Source organism: Protopterus annectens, chromosome 6.part0 (assembly GCF_019279795.1).
Source record: "Protopterus annectens isolate FY-2018-M chromosome 6.part0, PAN1.0, whole genome shotgun sequence".
Taxonomy (NCBI): Eukaryota; Metazoa; Chordata; order Ceratodontiformes; family Protopteridae; genus Protopterus; species Protopterus annectens.
The window spans coordinates 624600538-624620024 of record NC_056737.1 but is presented as its reverse complement, the minus strand read 5'-3'; the positions used below and the strand labels follow the sequence as shown (position 1 = coordinate 624620024).

Genomic DNA, 19487 nt, shown 5'->3' with positions numbered 1-19487 from the left:
CCACTTATCCTCATCTTTCCATGCATTCTCATGTCATAATGTTTTTGAAAGGGGTCTTGCATAAGGGACTTCCAAGAAAACTGGTGACTCCTGTTTGGGATTTTAATTTTGTGTTATAGAAGCTAACACTTGCTTTATTTGAACCAACTAATCTGTCTGAGTTGAAATTCTTAACATGGAAAACTTTTTACTGATTGCTCTGAAGTCTGCAAGAAGAATATTTGAGTTGCAAGGTCTTCTGGTGAGTCAACTCTCTGTCATTTCCCATAGGGACAGGGTTTCTTTGAGAACTATTCCTGTTAAGCCTAAAGTAGTATTACCTTAAGCAAGGTATCCATCTCCTTGTTTTCTTTCCTGAACCTAAAAAATGAAGGAGAAAGGATACTGTATACCTTGGATGTGCACAGACAGATCAGGTACTATCTTGACAGAACTAAGTCATTCACATCTTTGGATCAGTTGTTCATTTCTTGTTAAGTTAAAAAGAATAGACAACCTGTGTCAAAACAGACTATTTCCAAGTGGTTGTCTCAGGCCATTATCTTTTGCTATTCTCACCATAACAAAACTATTTCAGTCAGGGTCAAGGCCCAGTCTACCAGAGCCTTGGCTTCATCTGTTTCTTTTTGAAAGGGTTGGGTCCAGAAGTATTCTAGAAGCAGCAGTCTTCTCCTCTGTACATACTTTTACAAAGCTGTTGAAGTTTGATTCCTTCTCTAGGTCTACATCAGGCTTTGCTAGGTCAATTCTCCAGTGGCTCATGGACTGTTCCCCTTCCATCTCCCAAATATTGTAAGCTAGAGTAATTAATCTACCTGTATAGCTAATGTTCCTGTAGCATTGATCAACATGATGAACATAGTACAGTTGTGTAAGTAAACTTACCATAACAGTTGATGTTTGAATGATCACTGCTGCAGTAATTATTCCCTCCATCCCCCTTTTAGTTTTTTGATTTGCCAGAGTGTGTATATATGTATTTATATTTTTATTTCTAAATATGTCCTCTCAGGGCTCAGCCTCCATCTCTCAATTGGTTTGTAAGTTCTGAAGGCTGAGGCGTTAAGACCTGTCTTTTAAGGCAGATCACCTCAAGCTGTGTAATGATTTGCATATGTGGATGGTGCCCTGAAGCTTTGGAAGCTGGTCAGCTGTTATACACTTGGTAGGATATAACCCATATAGGTAAGACTACTGCTGCGGTGATCGTTCATACATTTACTGTATGATAAGTTTACATATACAATTGTACTTTCTTGACCAGTACTAGAAGTCACACTATTAATGACTTATTTGACATATTTCACATTTGTCTACTGTACCTGATTTTTTCTGTTGGATTATATTTTTGCTTACTATAGATGTTGTAGCAGGATGCATTTAATACTCTTTGTTTATCAAATGCTAATTTTATGTGTAGTGTATATATTTTAGTGATGATTCATGATCTACTTTTATGATGGATTTTTATTTTAAACTGATGTATGCGCAATAAATAATAGAAATTTGTTATTTGGAGTTGCACATACATTTTCAGAATTTATTTACCTTTCTTTATGTATTGGACAAGCTGGTTTTGTAAGGCACGCTAATTGCAGTATTTTTGTAGATAGTAGTCCATGGTTGAAACCCCCCTGTAAAGCATAAGTATTACAATGTTTTGATTTTATTTTTGCAGTTGGCAAAGTTCAGTTTGAGCCCCCTCTACGGAAAGAAACAGAAGCTCGACAAGAAACAGTAAGATTATTTTCACTGGATTTTGTGTCTGATCAATAGATTACAGTTGTTTTTTAGTCGAGGACAGTTTGCCTTACTTTCCTTCAGCTTTTTTTTACTGTGCTAGTTGAACACTTAACGGAGTCAGTGACTCCTTGTACCTCATCTCTCTGGGTGTGAGGTACCCTGTTTTCCGTGGGGATTAGTTTTTCAGCATTTTGTCTTAGATTGACCAATGAGGGAAAGTCAGTATTTTGGTGGCTCAAGCATTATAGTGCAAGAAGGTGGATGTTTTTCTTTGATATCCTGTATTGATTACAATTGTAAAAAAGAAGCTGTTATGGGTACACTTTTTTTGCATATAGTTATAAAAGCCTGTATGCATGGCCTTCCCAAAATGATCAGTCATCACTTTCTACTAGTGAGTAGATCTGTGATGGATCAGGCTATACTGTTCCTGTCTTCCCCCCATAGTGACAGAGGAGGCTATGAGCTTTTTGTCTTTCAGTTCTAAGCCCACAGTGTGACAAAATTACTTGTTTAACCCAGATTGCCACCTTCATCAGCAGGGTGGATATGTTTTGTTCATTCATTCATAAGGGGGTGACCCAAATGTTCATTAGAAGTGCAGAGTAAAAAACACATGGATAAAAATAACAGAAGGCTGATGTTTGTAATCTTTATCATTCATTTTCCACACATTTGATGTCTGTTGTTAAAGCCAAAGTAGTATGCTGTTAAGGAATGTGACCATAGTACATTGGTCTTGCTACAAAGAGCTTTTCTTAGAAGTGGCTGCGTGTTGATGTTCTTCGTGTTTCACTGTTGCAGTCATCACATTTGGCTTATCCCTGCCAGGGTAGCCCTCGGCCGGCCCGAATACCAGAGGCTTAGTATTTCTGCGTCTGTTGCTGTCGCTTGAGGGCTGACGTCAGGTCGTCAGTAGTATAAAGTAAGGCAGCCAACACCATTACATCAGCCTTTCTTGCCATGGAGCCTGAAGCAGAAGCAGTTCACATGAGTGTCGGTTGGCCGCTACCTACGTTTTCGTCTCCGAATTGAAGTTGAAGTCTTCTAAAGCTAAGTACCCCATTGAGGAAATTTTTTTCTTGCACTAACCGATGTCAGAAAAAGTTAACAATTGTCTCGCCTGTGGAAACAAATACCACACTGAGACTTCCACTCTTACTGTGATACTCGTTTAGGCCCAGACCATGACGTCCCCCGTTGTCTCTTTTGTGTTTTGTTCAATGCCAGAACTTTCCATCGTCGGGCCCTTATTGTAGCCAGATATTTTCGTTTACAGTCTTCCAATTTCAATATGGCTTCGGTAAGCCATCCGAGAGCAGATTTTCTGATAAAACGTAAGGATAAACACAGAGACAGGCCACACAGGTCCAAATCTTACGATTATGCTTCCATTAAGCTAGTTGTCAGTCCTCCGGTACTCAGTGAGGTGCTGTCGCAGCCCCTGATGCCCGCTTCTGTTGATTCGCAGGCCGCTACCATGACCCTTTCGGAGTCCGGTATGCCGCATAACTCCTCTTCAACTAAGGATCCTGCAGTCATCTCTACCTTGGATGGGTTCGGAGCCGCTGAGCAGGTACCGGCTTTCAAGGAAGTCCTTTGCACTACCGAATCTCGACACAAACCGACATCTTCTTTCGCGACTACCATTCTTTCTCAAATGCTTAAAATGGCAGAAGAATTTATCATGCTGATCAGGGGTAGCCAAGCTACCCCCTCAGAAAGGCAAAGAGATCTGTCCTCTGTAGTTTTCTCTGAACAGGAGTCAGATGAATCTAATGTGGAGGATTCCATTCCTTCAGCCTCTCCCCCAGAGGATTTTTTCCTTTGGGGAAACCCTGCATCCTTTAAGGGAGCATTTCCAATGGCAGAGTCAGGACTACCCTCAGTCTAAAAAGAGACTCAGGGAATTCTTAGATCTTCAGCAACACAGACCCCAGGCCATCCCCCCAGTCCTGGAAGTTGTGGATGATGTTTTCCTTTAATCCAGCTTGACTCCTGACGCCCTACCTCCTGCTCCTAGAAAAACAGACTGGAACTGTAGAGTCCCTGACTCACACAAATATCTTTAAAAATCTAACAGCTGACCCTGAGGTCTTTTCTCAAGGGCCAAAAGGGATTAACGCAACCTCTGCTAAGAATCCCACACCCTCAGACAGGGATTCCCGAGCAATGGACAGATGGGGTAGAAAAGTATACACCTCAGCTACTCTTGCTATCAGGGCACTAAATTGCCAGTTCCATATGCTGTAATTTCAGCAACATACCCTGGAACTCCTTAAACAAAAAAATGTCTTCCCTTTCTGCTTGGACGGAATCTAAAGATTTACAAGACTTAATGCATTCTGCAAGCCAAATAACTAAACACACTTTGCATTGTGATTTTGATGCCCTAGAAGCTTCTTGGAGGGCAGCAGTCACTGGATCTGTCATTAGAAGACATACATGGCTTAAGGAACAACCCCTGCCAGACCATGTCAAATCTAAATTATTGGATGCCCCCTTGCACAAAGATAACTTATTTGACACTAAGGCATAAGAGGTCTTAAAAAGATGGAAGAAAAAGCAAAATATATGCAAACAGCTGAGGATTTCTTACAAGTCCAGCCCCTAGGTTCAGCAGGCATTGTCCCTCCAAACACTGGTTCTTTTTCTGCTCTGAGTAAACCAGCCCAGCCTAGGCCCCGTGGAAACAGACCACCCAGACAGGATCCCCAGGGAATGCAGAGATCTAAGCAGTGGACTACCTCCACTTCAAAACCAGGGAGTCCTAAGCCACCCCCTTATGGTAAGAACTCACAATGACTCACCTCCTCCCACATTCACTTACCTCTAGGAGGAAAACTCTCATTTCAGTCAGGCACCTGGGCCACCATAACCAAGGACCAATGGGTTCTGAACATTGCATCTCAGGGATACAGATTTTCCTTTCATACCCTTCCAACCCCAAAACAGTTCCCAGATCTACACCAAATCAGTGGGCAGAGGCTCAAAAGCAAATCATTTCCCTTCTCTCTATGAGAGCAGTAGAGCGCATTCCTGCAGAACAGATAGGCCAAGGCTTCTACTCCAGACTGGCTACCCCCTCAAAAAGGCAAAGAGATCTGTCCTATGTAGTTTTCCCTGAACAGGAGTCATATGAATCTGATGCGAATGACTCCATTCCTTCAGCCTCTTCCCCATAGGATTTTTCCTTTGGGGAAACCCTGCATACTTTAAGGGAGCATTTTGTATGGTAGAGTCAGGACTACCCTCAGTCTAAAATGAGACTCTGGGAATTCTTAGATCTTCCGCTACACAGACCCTTGGCCATCCCCCCAGTCCTGGAGGTTGTGGATGATGTTTTCCTTAAGTCCAGATTGACTCCTGATGCCCTATCTCCTGCTCCCAGAAAAACAGACAGGCACTATAGAGTCCCTGACTCACACAAATATATTTTTAAAAATCCAACAGCTGACCCTGAGGTCATTTCTCAAGGGCCAAAAGGGATTAAAGCAACCTCTGCTAAGAATCCCACACCCTTAGACAGGGATTCCCAAGCATTGGACAGATGGGGTAAAAACGTATACACCTCAGCTACTTTTGCTATCAGGGCACTAAACTGTCATTTCCATATGCTGAAATTTCAGCAACATACCCTGGAACCCCTTAAACATAAAAATGTCTTCCCTTTCTGCTTGGACGGAATCTAAAGATTTACAAGACTTAACGCATTCTGCAAGCCAAATAACTAAACACACTTTGCACTGTGGTTTTGACGTCCTGGAAGCTTCTTGGAGGGCAGCCGTCACTGGATCTATCAATAGAAGACATGCATGGCTTAAGAACAACCCCTACCAGACCATGTCAAATCTAAATTGTTGGATGCCCCCTTGCGCAAAGATAACTTATTTGGCACTAAGGCAGAAGAGGTATTAAAAAAGATGGAAGAAAAAGCAAAATGTATGCAAACAGTTAAGGATTTCTTACAAGTCCAGCCCCCTAGGTTCAGCAGGCATTGTCCCTCCAAGCACTGGTCCTTTTCTGCTCTGAGTAAACCAGCACAGCCTAGGCCCCATGGAAAAAGACCACCCAAACAGCAACCCCAGGGAATGCAGAGATCTAAGCAGTGGACTACTTCCACTTCAAAACCAAGGAGTTCTAAGCCAACCCCTTATGGTAAGAACTCACAATGACTCACCTCTGCCCACCTTCACGTACCTCTAGGAGGAAAACTCTAATTTCAGTCAGGCACCTGAGCCACCATAACCAAGGACCAATGGGTTCTGAACATTGTGTCTCAGGGATACAAATTTTACTTCCATACCCTTCCAACCCCAAAAGGTTTCCCAGATCTACCACCAAATCAGTGGGCAGAGGCTCAAAATCAAATCCTTTCCCTTCTCTCTGTGAGAGCAGTAGAGCATGTTCCTGCAGAACATAGGCTTCTACTCCAGACTTTTTCTGGTGCCCAGAAAAGAGGGCACCTGGTGCCCCATTCTCGATCTGTCAATTCTAAACACTTTCCTGGTGATCCCAAAATTCAAAATGCTCACCCTCCAGCCGCTGCTACCTGTGCTGTCCAAGGACGATTGGCTAGCCACCCTAGATCTAAAAGAGGCCTACCTCCACATTCCTATCAGGGAATCATGGAGGAAATATCTCCGCTTCAGAGCAGGATCTCAGCACTTTCAGTTCCCTGCACTTCCTTTTGGCTTATCTACTGCTCCCAGAGTTTTTAGAAAATGTGTGGCTCTGGCCATTATATTTTGCAGACAAAGAAATAGTCTAATTTACCCATACTTAGATGACTGCCTTATTCGGGCAGACAGCTAGGAAAAGCTTCTCAAGCACCTGGCCTTTGTAAAGACACTACTAACCTCCCTAGGATACACGGTCAACAAAAAGAAATCCAAGTAGGTGCCTACCCAAAAGATAATATTCCTGGGAGCAAGTCTGGACACAGCATCCCAGATGGCATTCCTAACACCAGAGAAACACATTTTCCTGACGACCTACTTCTCAGGCCCCAGTTATCTACAAGGAAGATCCTGCAAGCTCTGGAGTTCATGGCATCTTGCATACTACTCATTCCATGTGCCAAACTACACATGAGGAAACTTCAATGGTACCTAAAGAGCCTTTGATGTCAACACTCTCAAGACCTAGAAACTCTTCTACCTATAATTCTTTGCCTCAGAAAGGCATTTTTTGGTGGACAATGGCATGCTTCCACAACAAGGGACTGCTCTTCTCCCCACCCCCTGCCACCCAGGCCCTCAACACAGATGCATCAGACTACCCTTGAGGTGCACACCTGGACGGCAGGTGCATACAGGGCCAATGGAGCCCTCAGGAAATCCCTCTCCATATCAGTCAACAAGAGATGATGGCTTTGCAGCATGCCTTGATAGCTTTCAAACCCCTTCTCTCTCCAGGGGTTCTCCTTATCAAAACAGACAACACCACTGTGATGTGGTACATCAACAAGCAAAGAGGGACTCACTCCTACCCTCTATGCAGGCTGGCCATGGCCATTTGGCTCACAGCCTCTTCCATGCAACTACACCTGTTAGCACAGTTCCTATCAAGTTCTCTCAACTATGGCAGACCAATTAAGCAGAAATCTTCTGGACCCACATGAGTGGCAACTCAACAGAAGTACCTTCATCCTAATACCTCAGAAATGGGGAACCCTGAAGGTCGACTTCTTTGCCTCCCACACCAACCATTATCTCAGAAAATTCTTCACCGGGGTACATCACTGCATGGCTTGGAAAGTGGATGCCCTGTCCTTTACCCTGGGTCAGTCTATCGGTCTGTGCCTCTCATCCCCAGGGTATTGCTCAGAATAAGAGAGGAAAAACCAAGGGCCATTCTTATAGCTCCAGACTGACCCTGACAACAATGGTACCCCTTGCTGCGCAGCCTGTCCCTGCTGCCTCCATGGCATCATCTTCAGATTCCAAACCTCCTGACCCAGAAGGAAGAGGAATTCATGTATCCCAAATTGCAGACACTCAATTTGGCAGCTTGGCTTATTCCCTAACCCTGAACCAATCTGCCATTCTAAGTAAACAGGTACTGGATGTTATCCGTGAGGCCAGACGTCCTAGCACCAGTAAGTCTTATGCAGATAAATGGAAAAGGTTCTGCACCTGGATCCAGGCTAAGGGAGCCAATACGGCACAGCCCTCCATCCCTCTAATCCTGGATTACTTAGCTGACCTACTACACAGTGGTCTCTCTTTCTCCGTTATAAAAATTCATGCCTGTGCTATTTCTGCTCATTTTCCCACTGAATAGCCCCTTTTCTCACACCCTTTGATCAAACAGTTCCCGCAACTTGAAGCCCCCCAGAAGGGCACCAACGCCAGCTTGGGACCTTAACATTGTCTTGGAAAAGTTCACCCTGTCCCCTTTCGAACCAGCTTCTTCTGCAGCGCTAAAATTTCTCTCCTGGAAGACAGCTTTCTTTCTGGCCATCACTCCAGCCAGAAGAGTCTCTGAGTTGCAAGCACTCATGGCTGTGGAACCCTTCATCATCTTCCATGCAGACAGGGTATCCCTCAGAACTAACCCATCCTTCATGCCCAAGGTGGTGTCCAGTGTGGCTCTCAACCAATCCATTCATCTGCCCACCTTTTTTTCCTAATCCCCAGAACAAGGGGGAAAGGATGTGCACAGACAGCTCAGATTCTATCTAGAGAGGACTAAATCCTTGAGAAAGTCTGACCAATTGCTGGTTAGCTTTGTTACAAGGGCAGAAGGCAAAGCCATCTCCAAACAAATAATTTCCAGATGGATAACACGCTGCATCCATTTCTGCTGCAAACAACATGGAAAGCCTCCCCCAAGGGGGTTAGGACACACTCCACCAGAGCAGCCTCCACTTCTGCAGCTTTCCTAGGAAGAGTCCCCACCAGGGACATCCTTGAAACTGCCACCTGGACATCTGTTCAGACTTTTACCAAGCATTACCACCAGCCTCTCTTCTCCAAATCCAGGGCAGGGTTTGCCTTTGCAGTCTTGCAGGGCATCCTAGCCAGCCCCTAGTGTCCTTGATTGCCTCCACCCATTTCCTCAGCTTTGGGAATCTGCCCAAATGTGATGACTGGAGCAGTGAAACATGAAGAACATAGTACAGTTGTGTACACTTACCATAAATATAGATGTTCAGTTGTATTCACTGTTGCAGTCCTGGTTTCCCTCCCTCCATCCCCTTTTATTTTCTTTCTTTCCTTCCAAGGGACATATTGGTATTTATTTTCCACTGGTGGGGTTTTTCCACTAGAACCTGTCCTCCTACTTTGGGGGCTCCTGACAGGTTAGGGCAAGAAAAACTGATGTAATGGCATCAGCTGCCTTACTTTATACTACTGACGACCTGACATCAGTCCTCAAGCGACAGCAACTGACGCAGAAATACTAAGCCTCTGGTATTCCTGCTGGCCGAGGGCCGTGATGACTGCAACAGTGGATACACTCTCGAACATCTGCAAAGTGTACACAACTGTACTTAACAGAGTACTACATTTTATGTTGTTGACATGATTTGTCTGAAGACGCCCACAGTAATGACACTGTTAAACTCGTCTGCAGCCTTTTTTTTGTTTCAGTGTATTTCTTTTCTGGTAAATATGTCACTGTGGGTTAGATGCAACATTGATTTTAATAAGTCATTTCATAACTATTTGTTTTTCATGACTCAATCCATATTTCTTTTAGGCAGTCAGACATTTTCATTCTTAAACATTTAATATAAATTCCTTGATGTTCTGATCATACTTAATGCTTTAAGTAATTACATATTTGTATAAGTTCATCCCAACAGTTGACTTCATTTTTATTACATTTGATATAAATGATTGCTTAGCTTGGTCCTAATCTGTGATTATTGTTTCTGTAATTCTGTTTTATATTGCCATAAATCATGCATATTATTATATTCACCTTGCTCATTACTGCTTGTTGCTCTTTGCTGTGCATTCAGATCTACTGATTTTGTAAACTGTGTGCATACTTATATCTGTCTTGGACTTGGAATATGATAGAAAATGGTCTTTCAACCAGCTTACTCATGTAGTTATTAAGCATAAATAGGTGAAATATGTATAACAACCTGCCCAAAAAATAGTTTGTTGCATAAGTCTATTCTTGAATGCCCTGTTTACCATAATGAAACGAAACAAAATATGTTGGTGGAATGCATACATCCCCAGTCTGTGTGTGTGTGTTTGTGAGGGCCTAGTGACGACCTAGGAGAAAATGTGTAAATGTATAGTCTCTGGTAAACTGTTTAGTGTGGTGATGTTACTGGACAGGTTTCGATTCTCCAAGAGGTTGTGTATTCTGAATAATTCCTATTTAACAGTGGTACTGCTGGGTGTCAGGTGCCCTATGGTGATCTTGGAATTTTATCTTTATCAAAGTTTAAGTAAGATCAGTAGACTTACTGACAAACAACAGACTTCTTTCCAAAAAAAAAAAAATGTATGTGACTACATTTTGTGGTCAGGTTTTCTGACTTCACCAAAGCATGTCATCTGATTGTTACTCCAGTCATTACATTTTCAGAATAATTGGAAAACGTAAGAATATAGAGTCCTGTTTTCTCAGCAGACTTTAGTAAAAGTAGAACATTATCCTCTTCTCATGAATCCAATAACTCTAACAGATAAAAGCAAATTTGTTTCAGAAGTGAACCGTCATCGAACAGCTTGAAAGTTAAACATAAAATGTCTCTTATTGCAAAAGTGTGGGATGTGTAAATCTTCTTCTCAAACCTGACCAACAAAGCTGCTTTCCCTCAAAGAGATTATTCCCAGAAGGAAACTAAACCTCATATTTAAAAGTAGGTGGCATTACCAAGCTTGATCTGCTGGCTTTTTATGAGCTGGTGCCAGAATATATTCTTTCCTGCCTACAGAATCTGGCAACCTGAACATCTTTTCAAGAGAAGGCTTTTCAGTGGCAGGAATTTAATATTTCCTTAAAAGTTAAATCCTGTGGCAGCATTCCATAAAGCTGAAAGGAAGAGTTTGCACATCTAATTGAATAAAATTAGGGGAATAAAACTGAGAAACATGCAAGTGTTCTTTAACTTGCTTTTGGAATAAGAGACCATTCATAGTAAGTTTCCTATCCGCTTCTCTCATTTGAGATCTGTTTATTCTGAAGAGGATGGTCATTGGTCCCTGATACTTGGCACTGACTGCCAAAATTTTCTTTTGTGACCAGTTTGTAATCTACAGTAGACAACACGGACCACACTGTCAGCCTTTCCCCTGGTGGCTCTTAAGCCTCAGAAACTTGGATAAAAATATGCCCCTTCACAATGGAAATATATGGGCCTCCCAGATTTTCAGGATCATTTATCTTATATTTTGAGATGTCTGTAATGAAGGTTGGTAGCAGTGAATGTTATCTTTTAACTGTGTACTTAAAGGGTGTCAACATTAGTGTGGAGGTGTTATCTTTTAACTGTGTACTTAAAGGGTGTCAACATTAGTGTGGAGGCTCTGAAGATACTGATAGGATTGTAAAACCCTGTTTAAGGGAGCCACTTGATATGCTGTGCCAACATCAGAGAAATCTTTCAACAGATCTGATTCCCTAGAGAGTGTAGATGAAGATTCTGCCCTCATTTGATTTTTCAATGCCCTTCCTTAGATCAGTGTTGCAGTATTCCAGTACTGATGGGTTATCTTACCAAGATAACCTGAAGTCCGTTCAGAGCACCAATGCCAACAACTTCCTGATGTACCATATGTCAGGTGTATGACCTCACCCCATGGGTACAGAGGGACATAAGTGGACATATGGGTGTAAAATCCTCAGACTATCTGACTGCCATTCTGAGCATAGGATCTTTGCATCTGTCAGCCTGAACACCATGTTGTCATTGCCGTTATCACTGCCTTGACTTATTCAGTTAAATACACTGTTGGGGAACCTTCTTGTTCTTTTTTTTTTTTTTTTCCTTAAGATTTGTTCTTGTCAACAAAGAGAGAAGTGTGACTTTGGTAGGCAGATACCTTATGAATACCTCTACTCTCAGTATTTGTTTTTGTTGAGGGGCTGAGTACAGTTACAGAAACTATAAAATTTATCAGTCATTGTTTACAAAAACCCTTTAAACCAGACTTTCCTCCCTAAATATTTATTTAGAGACTCAACATCAGAAGCACCTTGAGTAAAGCAAGATAGCAAAACCTTCAGACATCCCACTTTCACCCAAAAGGAAGATGATGAAACCAAGGCCTGAATCTTCATCTGCTTATTCTGATTTGGATGTTCTATTGAGATGCAGCAGGAGTCCATGGTAGGTCTGACTCCTTCTCATACATCCTCTACCTCATCTCTGCCAGAAGCCGTTATGATGTTTGCTTCTTGCACGTCTGATGAGACTGTGCATACCATGACAGTAGTGAAGGGGGAAACCTTAGAGTGATCATCTCAGAGGGATGAGAGGGCATACCTCAAATACTGTTTAGGGAGGAAGTACTAAGCATCTTAATAAAGGATCATTAGGGTTTCGAGTCTTTACTCTTTTTTTAATGTGGGCATCCCACCAAAGAAAAAGAAACAGAAAAACTGATCCTATGTTTCTCCTGGTCGGGCATCCCAGGAAAAGGAATGGCTTGAATTTTCACAAGACCATTTTGTCTTTAAAGGCCCCTTCTTTTCTTACCACTCCTTCACAATTCCCCAACCGTCCTATGAAGAGTTAGTGTGAAGCTTCATCTTCAGAGGGGGAGGAGGAGAAATCTGATTCCGATGAGGATTCCTTAGTGTATTCATCTCAGATTCACTACCCTGGACAGCTTGCTTCTGATGAAGAAGACACCTTGCCACCTGCCTCCCCAAAGAAGAAATTTATTTTGAGGAAAGTATTCCTAGGATGATGCAACTTTTTTTGAATGGGAATCCAGGCAATACATTGACATACAGAAAAGATATTATGATTTGCTTGAAATTGGGGCCCCTAAACCCACACCTGTTACACCTGTCTTGAAGGTTTTCCTGGCTGCTTTTGCATCCACTTCTTCCTCCCAGATTCTCAGCCTCCAGCTTTCAAAAGGTCTGATAGGTTTTACAAAGTCCCTGAGGATATGAAGTTTCTCTACAAAAACCATGTTGCAGATCTTTGTGTTTTTTTCAGTCTTTACTGATTAACCCACTAAGCTTTTACCTGTAGCTAATGTGTTGCCATCAGATAGAGGCAGTAGAGTCACAGACTGACAAAGGTGCTATATTGGGCAGATTGTGCTTAATAGTGCTAAATTCTACTAACTTTAATGTGTATACAATACTAAATTCTACTGAATCTGTAGGTATTACCAGTCCATGCCCAACTAGCTGCTCTAAGCTTGTTGGCACACAAGGTATTTGCTCTGTATTGCTGTTTTACAGAACAGTTTTATGGGACATTGTACAGGCAAAATTTCCTTTCTAGGTGTTTGCTACTGTGCAGGGTACTGCTAACCAATGTAAATGTGCAAAATCTATAGCAGCACAGAAAAGAAATCAAAAACATAACTCTGCCTTCTGGCCAATAAAATGATTACTTTACAAGTTCTTTTGTGTATTTCCCAACTCAGATAGACCAGGCAAACATCTCCCACCACAAGATGAATAAACCCACTCCTCATAATGTAAAAGCACAGTAGAAGAAACCCACAAGTGTAATGCTGCCAGAAAACAGTAGCAATCACTCTAAATATCTTAAGCAAGTGTGATTTAGCAATCAAAGGTACTTAACTTTGCTTGGATGACACACAATACAAGTAAAACACTTCTGGAATGCTAGCTAGGATTCCAAACGTTGCTGAGCTTTAGGAAAATGAGCTGGAGACAATGTGTAGTCAAAGAGATTTACTCGAGCAGTACTGGTTTACTAGGTGGGCAGTCGGTGTCATAGATCTATGGAAAATAGTGGGTAGGGAGATTACATAAACAGCCTATACAACAGAGAATAAATAGCAGTGGAAGAGGGGAGGGAGGACTTTGGAAATCAGATTACCATAAGGGGCAGCAGGCAGAGACACCACCTTATAAAATTACCACAGCAAAAGTGTGGGAGAGTTGGGAAAAAGTTTTCAAGCAGGCTAGCTAGAGAGGCATCCAATCAAATCAAGCCAATATTGGAAGGCTTTCAAAAACTTTAGCTTGATGTGTTGGTGGGGGATGGGTCAGGCACAGAGACAAATCTCTCACTGTTGACCTTCTCCTACAGTTTAGACACCAGACTATGCAGAAATTTACCAGTAATGGAAAATGCAGTAATAAATGACTGATGCTCAAATCTGGTAGTAGTAAATAGTCCTGCCACAACTGTGAATTAAACTATAAGACTATCGCCCAGGCAAGGTTTAAAATACAAACAGCTTTTACAAGTAATTCTCCTTGTGGAACTAGAAGTACAGAATGACAGAGAAAAAAATCTTCCCACAACTGTTAATAAACAAGATTAAGGTCCTAGAATAAACTTAAAAAAGAACAGTATATAGTATAAAGTATTATTACCACACAGGTCACTAAGTGCAACTCAAATATAAATCAGAATTGAAATAATTAATTCTCTCTCATTTTGTAAAAAGATAGTTGCTTACAGATGTTCTTTGTGTTTCACTGTTGCAGTCATCACATTTGGGTTATCCCTGCCAGGGTAGCCCTCAGTCGGCCCGAATACCAGAGGCTTAGTATTTCTGCATCGGTTGCTGTCACTTCAGGACTGATGTCAGGTTGTCAGTAGTATAAAGTAAGGCAGCCGATGCCATTACACCAGTCTTTCTTGCCGAGGAGCCTGAAGCAGAAGCAGTTCGCACGAGTGTCGGCTGGCCGCTACCTGAGTTTCGTTTTCCAAATTGAAGTTGAAGTCTTCTAAAGCTAAGTTTCCCGTTGGGGATCCTTTTTTCCTTGCTATAACCATTGTCAGAAAAAGTTAACAGTCGTCTCTCTGGAAAGCAAATACCACACCGAGACTTTATTCTTACTGCGTCACTTGCTTAGGCCCAGACCACAACGTCCCCCGCTGTCGCTTTTGTGCTTTGTTCAACACCAGAACAATACATCGTCGGGCCCTTAATGTTGCTGGATATTTTCGCTGTCAGTCCTCGATTTCCGATATGGCTTTGGTAAGCCATCCGACATAAGATCTTCTGTAAAAACGCAAGGATAAAAACAGAGACAGGCTGCACAATTAGAAACCTACCGACGATGCTTCTGTTAAGCTAGTCGTCAGTTCTCTGGTCCTCAGTGAGGCACTTTCGCAGCCCCTGATGCTCGCTTCTGTGGATTCTCAGGCCACTCCCGAGACCCTTTCGGAGTCTGGTATGCTGCAAAACTGTTCATCGACTAAGGATCCTGTGGTTGTCTCTACCTTGGATGGGTCCGTTGCCGCTGAGCAGGCACTTCTCGACACAGACTGACAACTTCTTTCCTGTCTTCTGTTCTTTTGAAAACTACCAAGTTTCTAAGGCCCAGGGTATGACCCAAACCCAAGAAACTGACGACCCCATCTCAGGCACCTGCTTCCTTGCCTCAGTCTCAAATGCTTAAAATGGCAGAAGGCCTTATAATGTTGATCAGGGGAAGCCAAGCTACCCCTTCCAAAAGAAAAAGAGATTTGTCCCCAGTAGTCTTGTCTGAACAGGAGTCCAATGACTCTGATGCCTTTGAATATGAGGAGATGCAACCCCTTTCTGCTTATGAGGATTCTGATGCAGAGGAATCCATTCCTTCAGCCTCTTCGTCTGAAGATTTTTCCTTTGGGGATACCCTTCATACTTTAAGGAAGCATTTCCAATGGGAATGTCAGGACTACCCTCAGTCTAAAAAGAGACTCGGAATTTTTAGATCTTCCACAGCATTGACTCATGGCCATTCCTCCTGTCCTGGATGTTGTGGATGATGTTTTCATGGAATCTATTTAAACTCCTGACACCCTCCCTTCCACTCCCAGGAAACCTGACAGGTATTACAGAGTCCCTGACTCTCACAAATTTCTTTTCAAAAATCCTACTGCAGACCCTGAGGTTATCTCCTAAGGGCCTAAAGGAATTAAAGCAACTTCTGCTAAGAATCCCACCCCCTCAGATAGGGATTCCCGAGATTTAGATAGATGGGGTAAAAAGTATATACCTCTGCTACTCTTACTATTAGAGCACTAAATTGTCAGTTCCGTATGCTAAAATTCCAGCAGCATACCATGGAACTCCTCAAACAAAAAAATATCAATTTTCCCACCTGTGCAAAAAATAAAGAGTTGCTAGACTTAATGCATTCTGCAAGTCAAGTAGCTAAGCACACCTTACACTGTGGTTTTGATGCCCTAGAAGCGTCTTGCAGAGCAGCAGTCACCGGTTCTGTATGTAGAAGGCATGTTTGGTTTAAGGAACAGCCCTTGCCAGACCAGGTCAAATCTAAGCTACTGGATGCACCAAGGCAGAGAAAGTCTTAAAAAAGTTGGAAGAAAAAGCTAAATCTATGCAGACAGTTAAGGATTTCCTGCAGGTCCAGCCACCCAGGTTCTGTAGGCATTGCCCCCTCCAAACAGGGTCTATATTAGAACATCGAAATTTCAAAACTTTGAATGTTCTAATATCGACCCCTTTTCAGCGAAAGCTGAAAATATCGAAGCAACAGAAAGCCAAATTTTTTCCTAGAGAAAGAATTTGGTTGTCTGTTTCTGTTGCTTTGGTATTTTCAGCACTGTGATGAAAAGTTACGGGTCGAGTTCAGGTAAGTGTGCGATTGAGTGTGGGTTAGGTTAGTTAGGGTGCAGGTTAGGTATGTGTGCGATTGTGTGGACGTGAGGGTTAGGGCGGGTTAGGAATGTGTGCCATTGTGTGAACTTGAGGGTTGTGTGTATGTGTTTTGGAACAGCAATTTTTTTCCCTAGGAAAATATTTGCTGTGCTGTATGTTCGAAGTTTTCAGCTTTCGCTGAATAGGGGTCGATATTAGAACATTTGAAGTTTTGAAACGTCGATGTTCTAATATAGATCCTCCAAACACTGGTCCTTTCCTGCCCCCTCCAGGTCAGTTGAGCCCAGACCCCGGGGAAGCAGTCCCAGACAACAGCCACAGGGAATGCAGAGATCAAAGCAATGGAATACCTCCACTTCTAAACCAGGGAGTGCAAAGCCACCCCCTCATGGTAAGAACTCACAATGACTGTCCACTTCCATCCCCTCCTATTGCCCACCTGCACTTGCCCCTGGGAAGAAAGCTCTCCTTCCATGCAAGCACCTGGGCCAGCATTACCAACGACCACTTGGTCCTCAACATAGTGTCCCAGGGATACAGATTTTCTTTCCACACTCTACCAACCCCAAAAGGATTCCCAGATCTACCTCCAAACCAATGGGCAGATGACAGAAAGCAAGTCCTTTCCTTGCTGTCCATGAGGGCAATAGAACACGTTCCTGCAGAACAGATAGGCCAAGTTTTCCATTCCAGGCTCTTCCTGGTACCCAGAAAAGAGGGCACCTGGCGCCCCATCCTCGATTTAGCCATTCTAAACACCTTCCTGATGATACCAAAATTCAGAATGCTCACCCTTCAGCAACTACTACCTATGCTCACCAAGGATGCCTGGCTAGCCACTCTAGACCTAAAAGAGGCCTATCTACACATCCCACATCTACTAATCAAAGCAGACAACACCACAGTGATGTGGTATATCAACAAGCAAGGAGGGACTCACTCCTACCTGTTATGCAGGCTCGTCATGACCATTTGGCACACATCCTCAGCCATGCACAATTGCTTCCAGGCTCTCCAAACTCTCTGGCAGACAACTTAAGCAGAAATCCTCTGGACCCACACGAGGTGCAGCTAAACCAAAGAACCTTTACCCTTATAACTCAGAAATGGGGCACCCTGAAGGTAGACCTCTTTGCTTCCCACTCCAACCATCAGCTCAGCAGGTTCTGCACCAGGGAGCCTCACTGCAGGGCCTGGAAAGTGGGTGTTCTACTGTTCCAGTGGGTCAACCTCTCAGTCTATGCGTTTCCCCCACTACCTCTCATTACCAGGGTACTGCTCAAAATAAAGGAGGAAAAACCAAGGGCAGTCCTGATTGCCCCAGACTGGCCATGCCAGCACTGGTACCCACTGCTGCGCAGCCTGTCCCCTCTGCCACCATGGCATCTTTTTTAGATTCCTAACCAAGAGGGAAGGAGTATTCATGCATCCCCAATTACAGACCCTCAGTTTGGCAGCCTGGCTTATTCCCTGACCACTGTATAAGCTGCCAATCTCGGTAAAGAGTTTCTAGATGTTACATGCGAGGCCAGACGCCCTAGCACTAGAAAGTCTTATGCTGACAAATGGAAAAGGTTCTGCACCTGGATCCAGGCTATGGGAGCCAATACGGCACAGCCCTCCCTACCTCTCATCCTGGATTACCTAGCTGACCTACTATACAGTGGTCTATCTTTTTCCTCTATTAAAAGTCATACCTGTGCTATCTCTGCTCATTTCAGCACTGAGCAACCTCTTTTCTCACACCCTCTCATCAAACAGTTCCTCAGAGGGGCTTGCAACTTGAGGCTACCCAGAAGAGCACCTACCCCAGCTTGGGACCTAAACATTGTGATGGAGAAACTCACCCTGCCCCCCTTAGAACCAGCAGCTTCAGCTGAATTAAGGTTTCTCTCATGGAAGACAGCATTGCTTCTGGCTATCCCAAGAAGAGTATCCAAACTACAAGCACTAATGGCTATAGAGCCCTTCATCATTTTCCATGCTGACAGGGTCTCCCCTCAGGACTAACCCATCCTTCATGCCAAAAGTGATATCCAGTGTGGCTCTCAACCAATCCATTCATTTGCCTACCTTTTCCCTAACCCACAAAGCAAGGGGGGAAGAATACTGCACTCTCTAGATGTGCACAGACAGCTCAGATTCTATTAGACAGGACTAAATCATATGAACAGAAAGACTGATCAGTTGTTAGTCAGCTTTGCTGCAGGAGCAGAGGGCAAAGCCATATCCAAACAATCAGTTTCCAAATGGATAGCACACTGCATCCATTTCTGCTGCAAGCAACATGGGAGGGGTCGGAACTTATTCTACCAGAGCAACCTCAGCCTCTACAGCTTTCCTCAGAGGATTCCCCACCAGGGACATCTGGAGGCTGCAACATGGACATCTGTTCATACCTTCCCCAAGCATTATCATTTGCCTATCTTCTCCAAATCCAGGGCAGACTTTGCCACTGCAGTCTTGCAGGGCATCCTAGCCAGCTCCCAGTCTTCTTGACTGCCTCCACCCTTTTCCTCAGCTTTAGGAATCAACCCAAGTGTGCTGACTGCAACAGTGAAACACGAAGAACATAGTACAGTTATGTACATAAATGTGGAAGTTTGAGTGTATTCACTGTTGCAGTCCTGGTTTCCCTCCCTCCATCCCCCTTTCTCTCTCTCTCTCTCTCTCTTATTACAAGGAAGTTTTTAGTATTTACTTTTTACTGGTGGAGTTCTTCCACCATATCCTGGCTCCCACTTGGGGGTTCCTGACAGGGCAAGACAAACTGATGTAATGATGTTGGCTACCTTACTTTACACTACTGATGACCTGACGTCAGTCTTGAAGCGACAGTAACCGACGCAGAAATACTAAGCCTCTGGTATTCGGGCTGACTGAGGGCTACCCTGGCAGGGATAACCCAAATGTGATGACTGCAACAGTGAATACACTCGAACATCTACATTTATGCTAAGTGTACACAACTGTGCTTTCTGCACCTCTCCAAGT

At 43.4% G+C, this 19487-nt stretch overlaps 1 protein-coding gene across 3 annotated transcripts in view; it reads left to right on the top strand.

The window, feature by feature from the left end:
• The window catches only part of MAP4K5 (mitogen-activated protein kinase kinase kinase kinase 5), a 2873315-nt gene that overhangs the window by 1408345 nt on the left and 1445483 nt on the right, over positions 1–19487 (top strand). For all 3 annotated transcript variants that reach the window (XM_044074300.1, XM_044074299.1, XM_044074298.1), the window contains exon 14: positions 1679–1737. In XM_044074300.1, coding sequence (XP_043930235.1) covers positions 1679–1737 — 59 coding nt within the window. The remainder of the gene's footprint in view (positions 1–1678; positions 1738–19487) is intronic.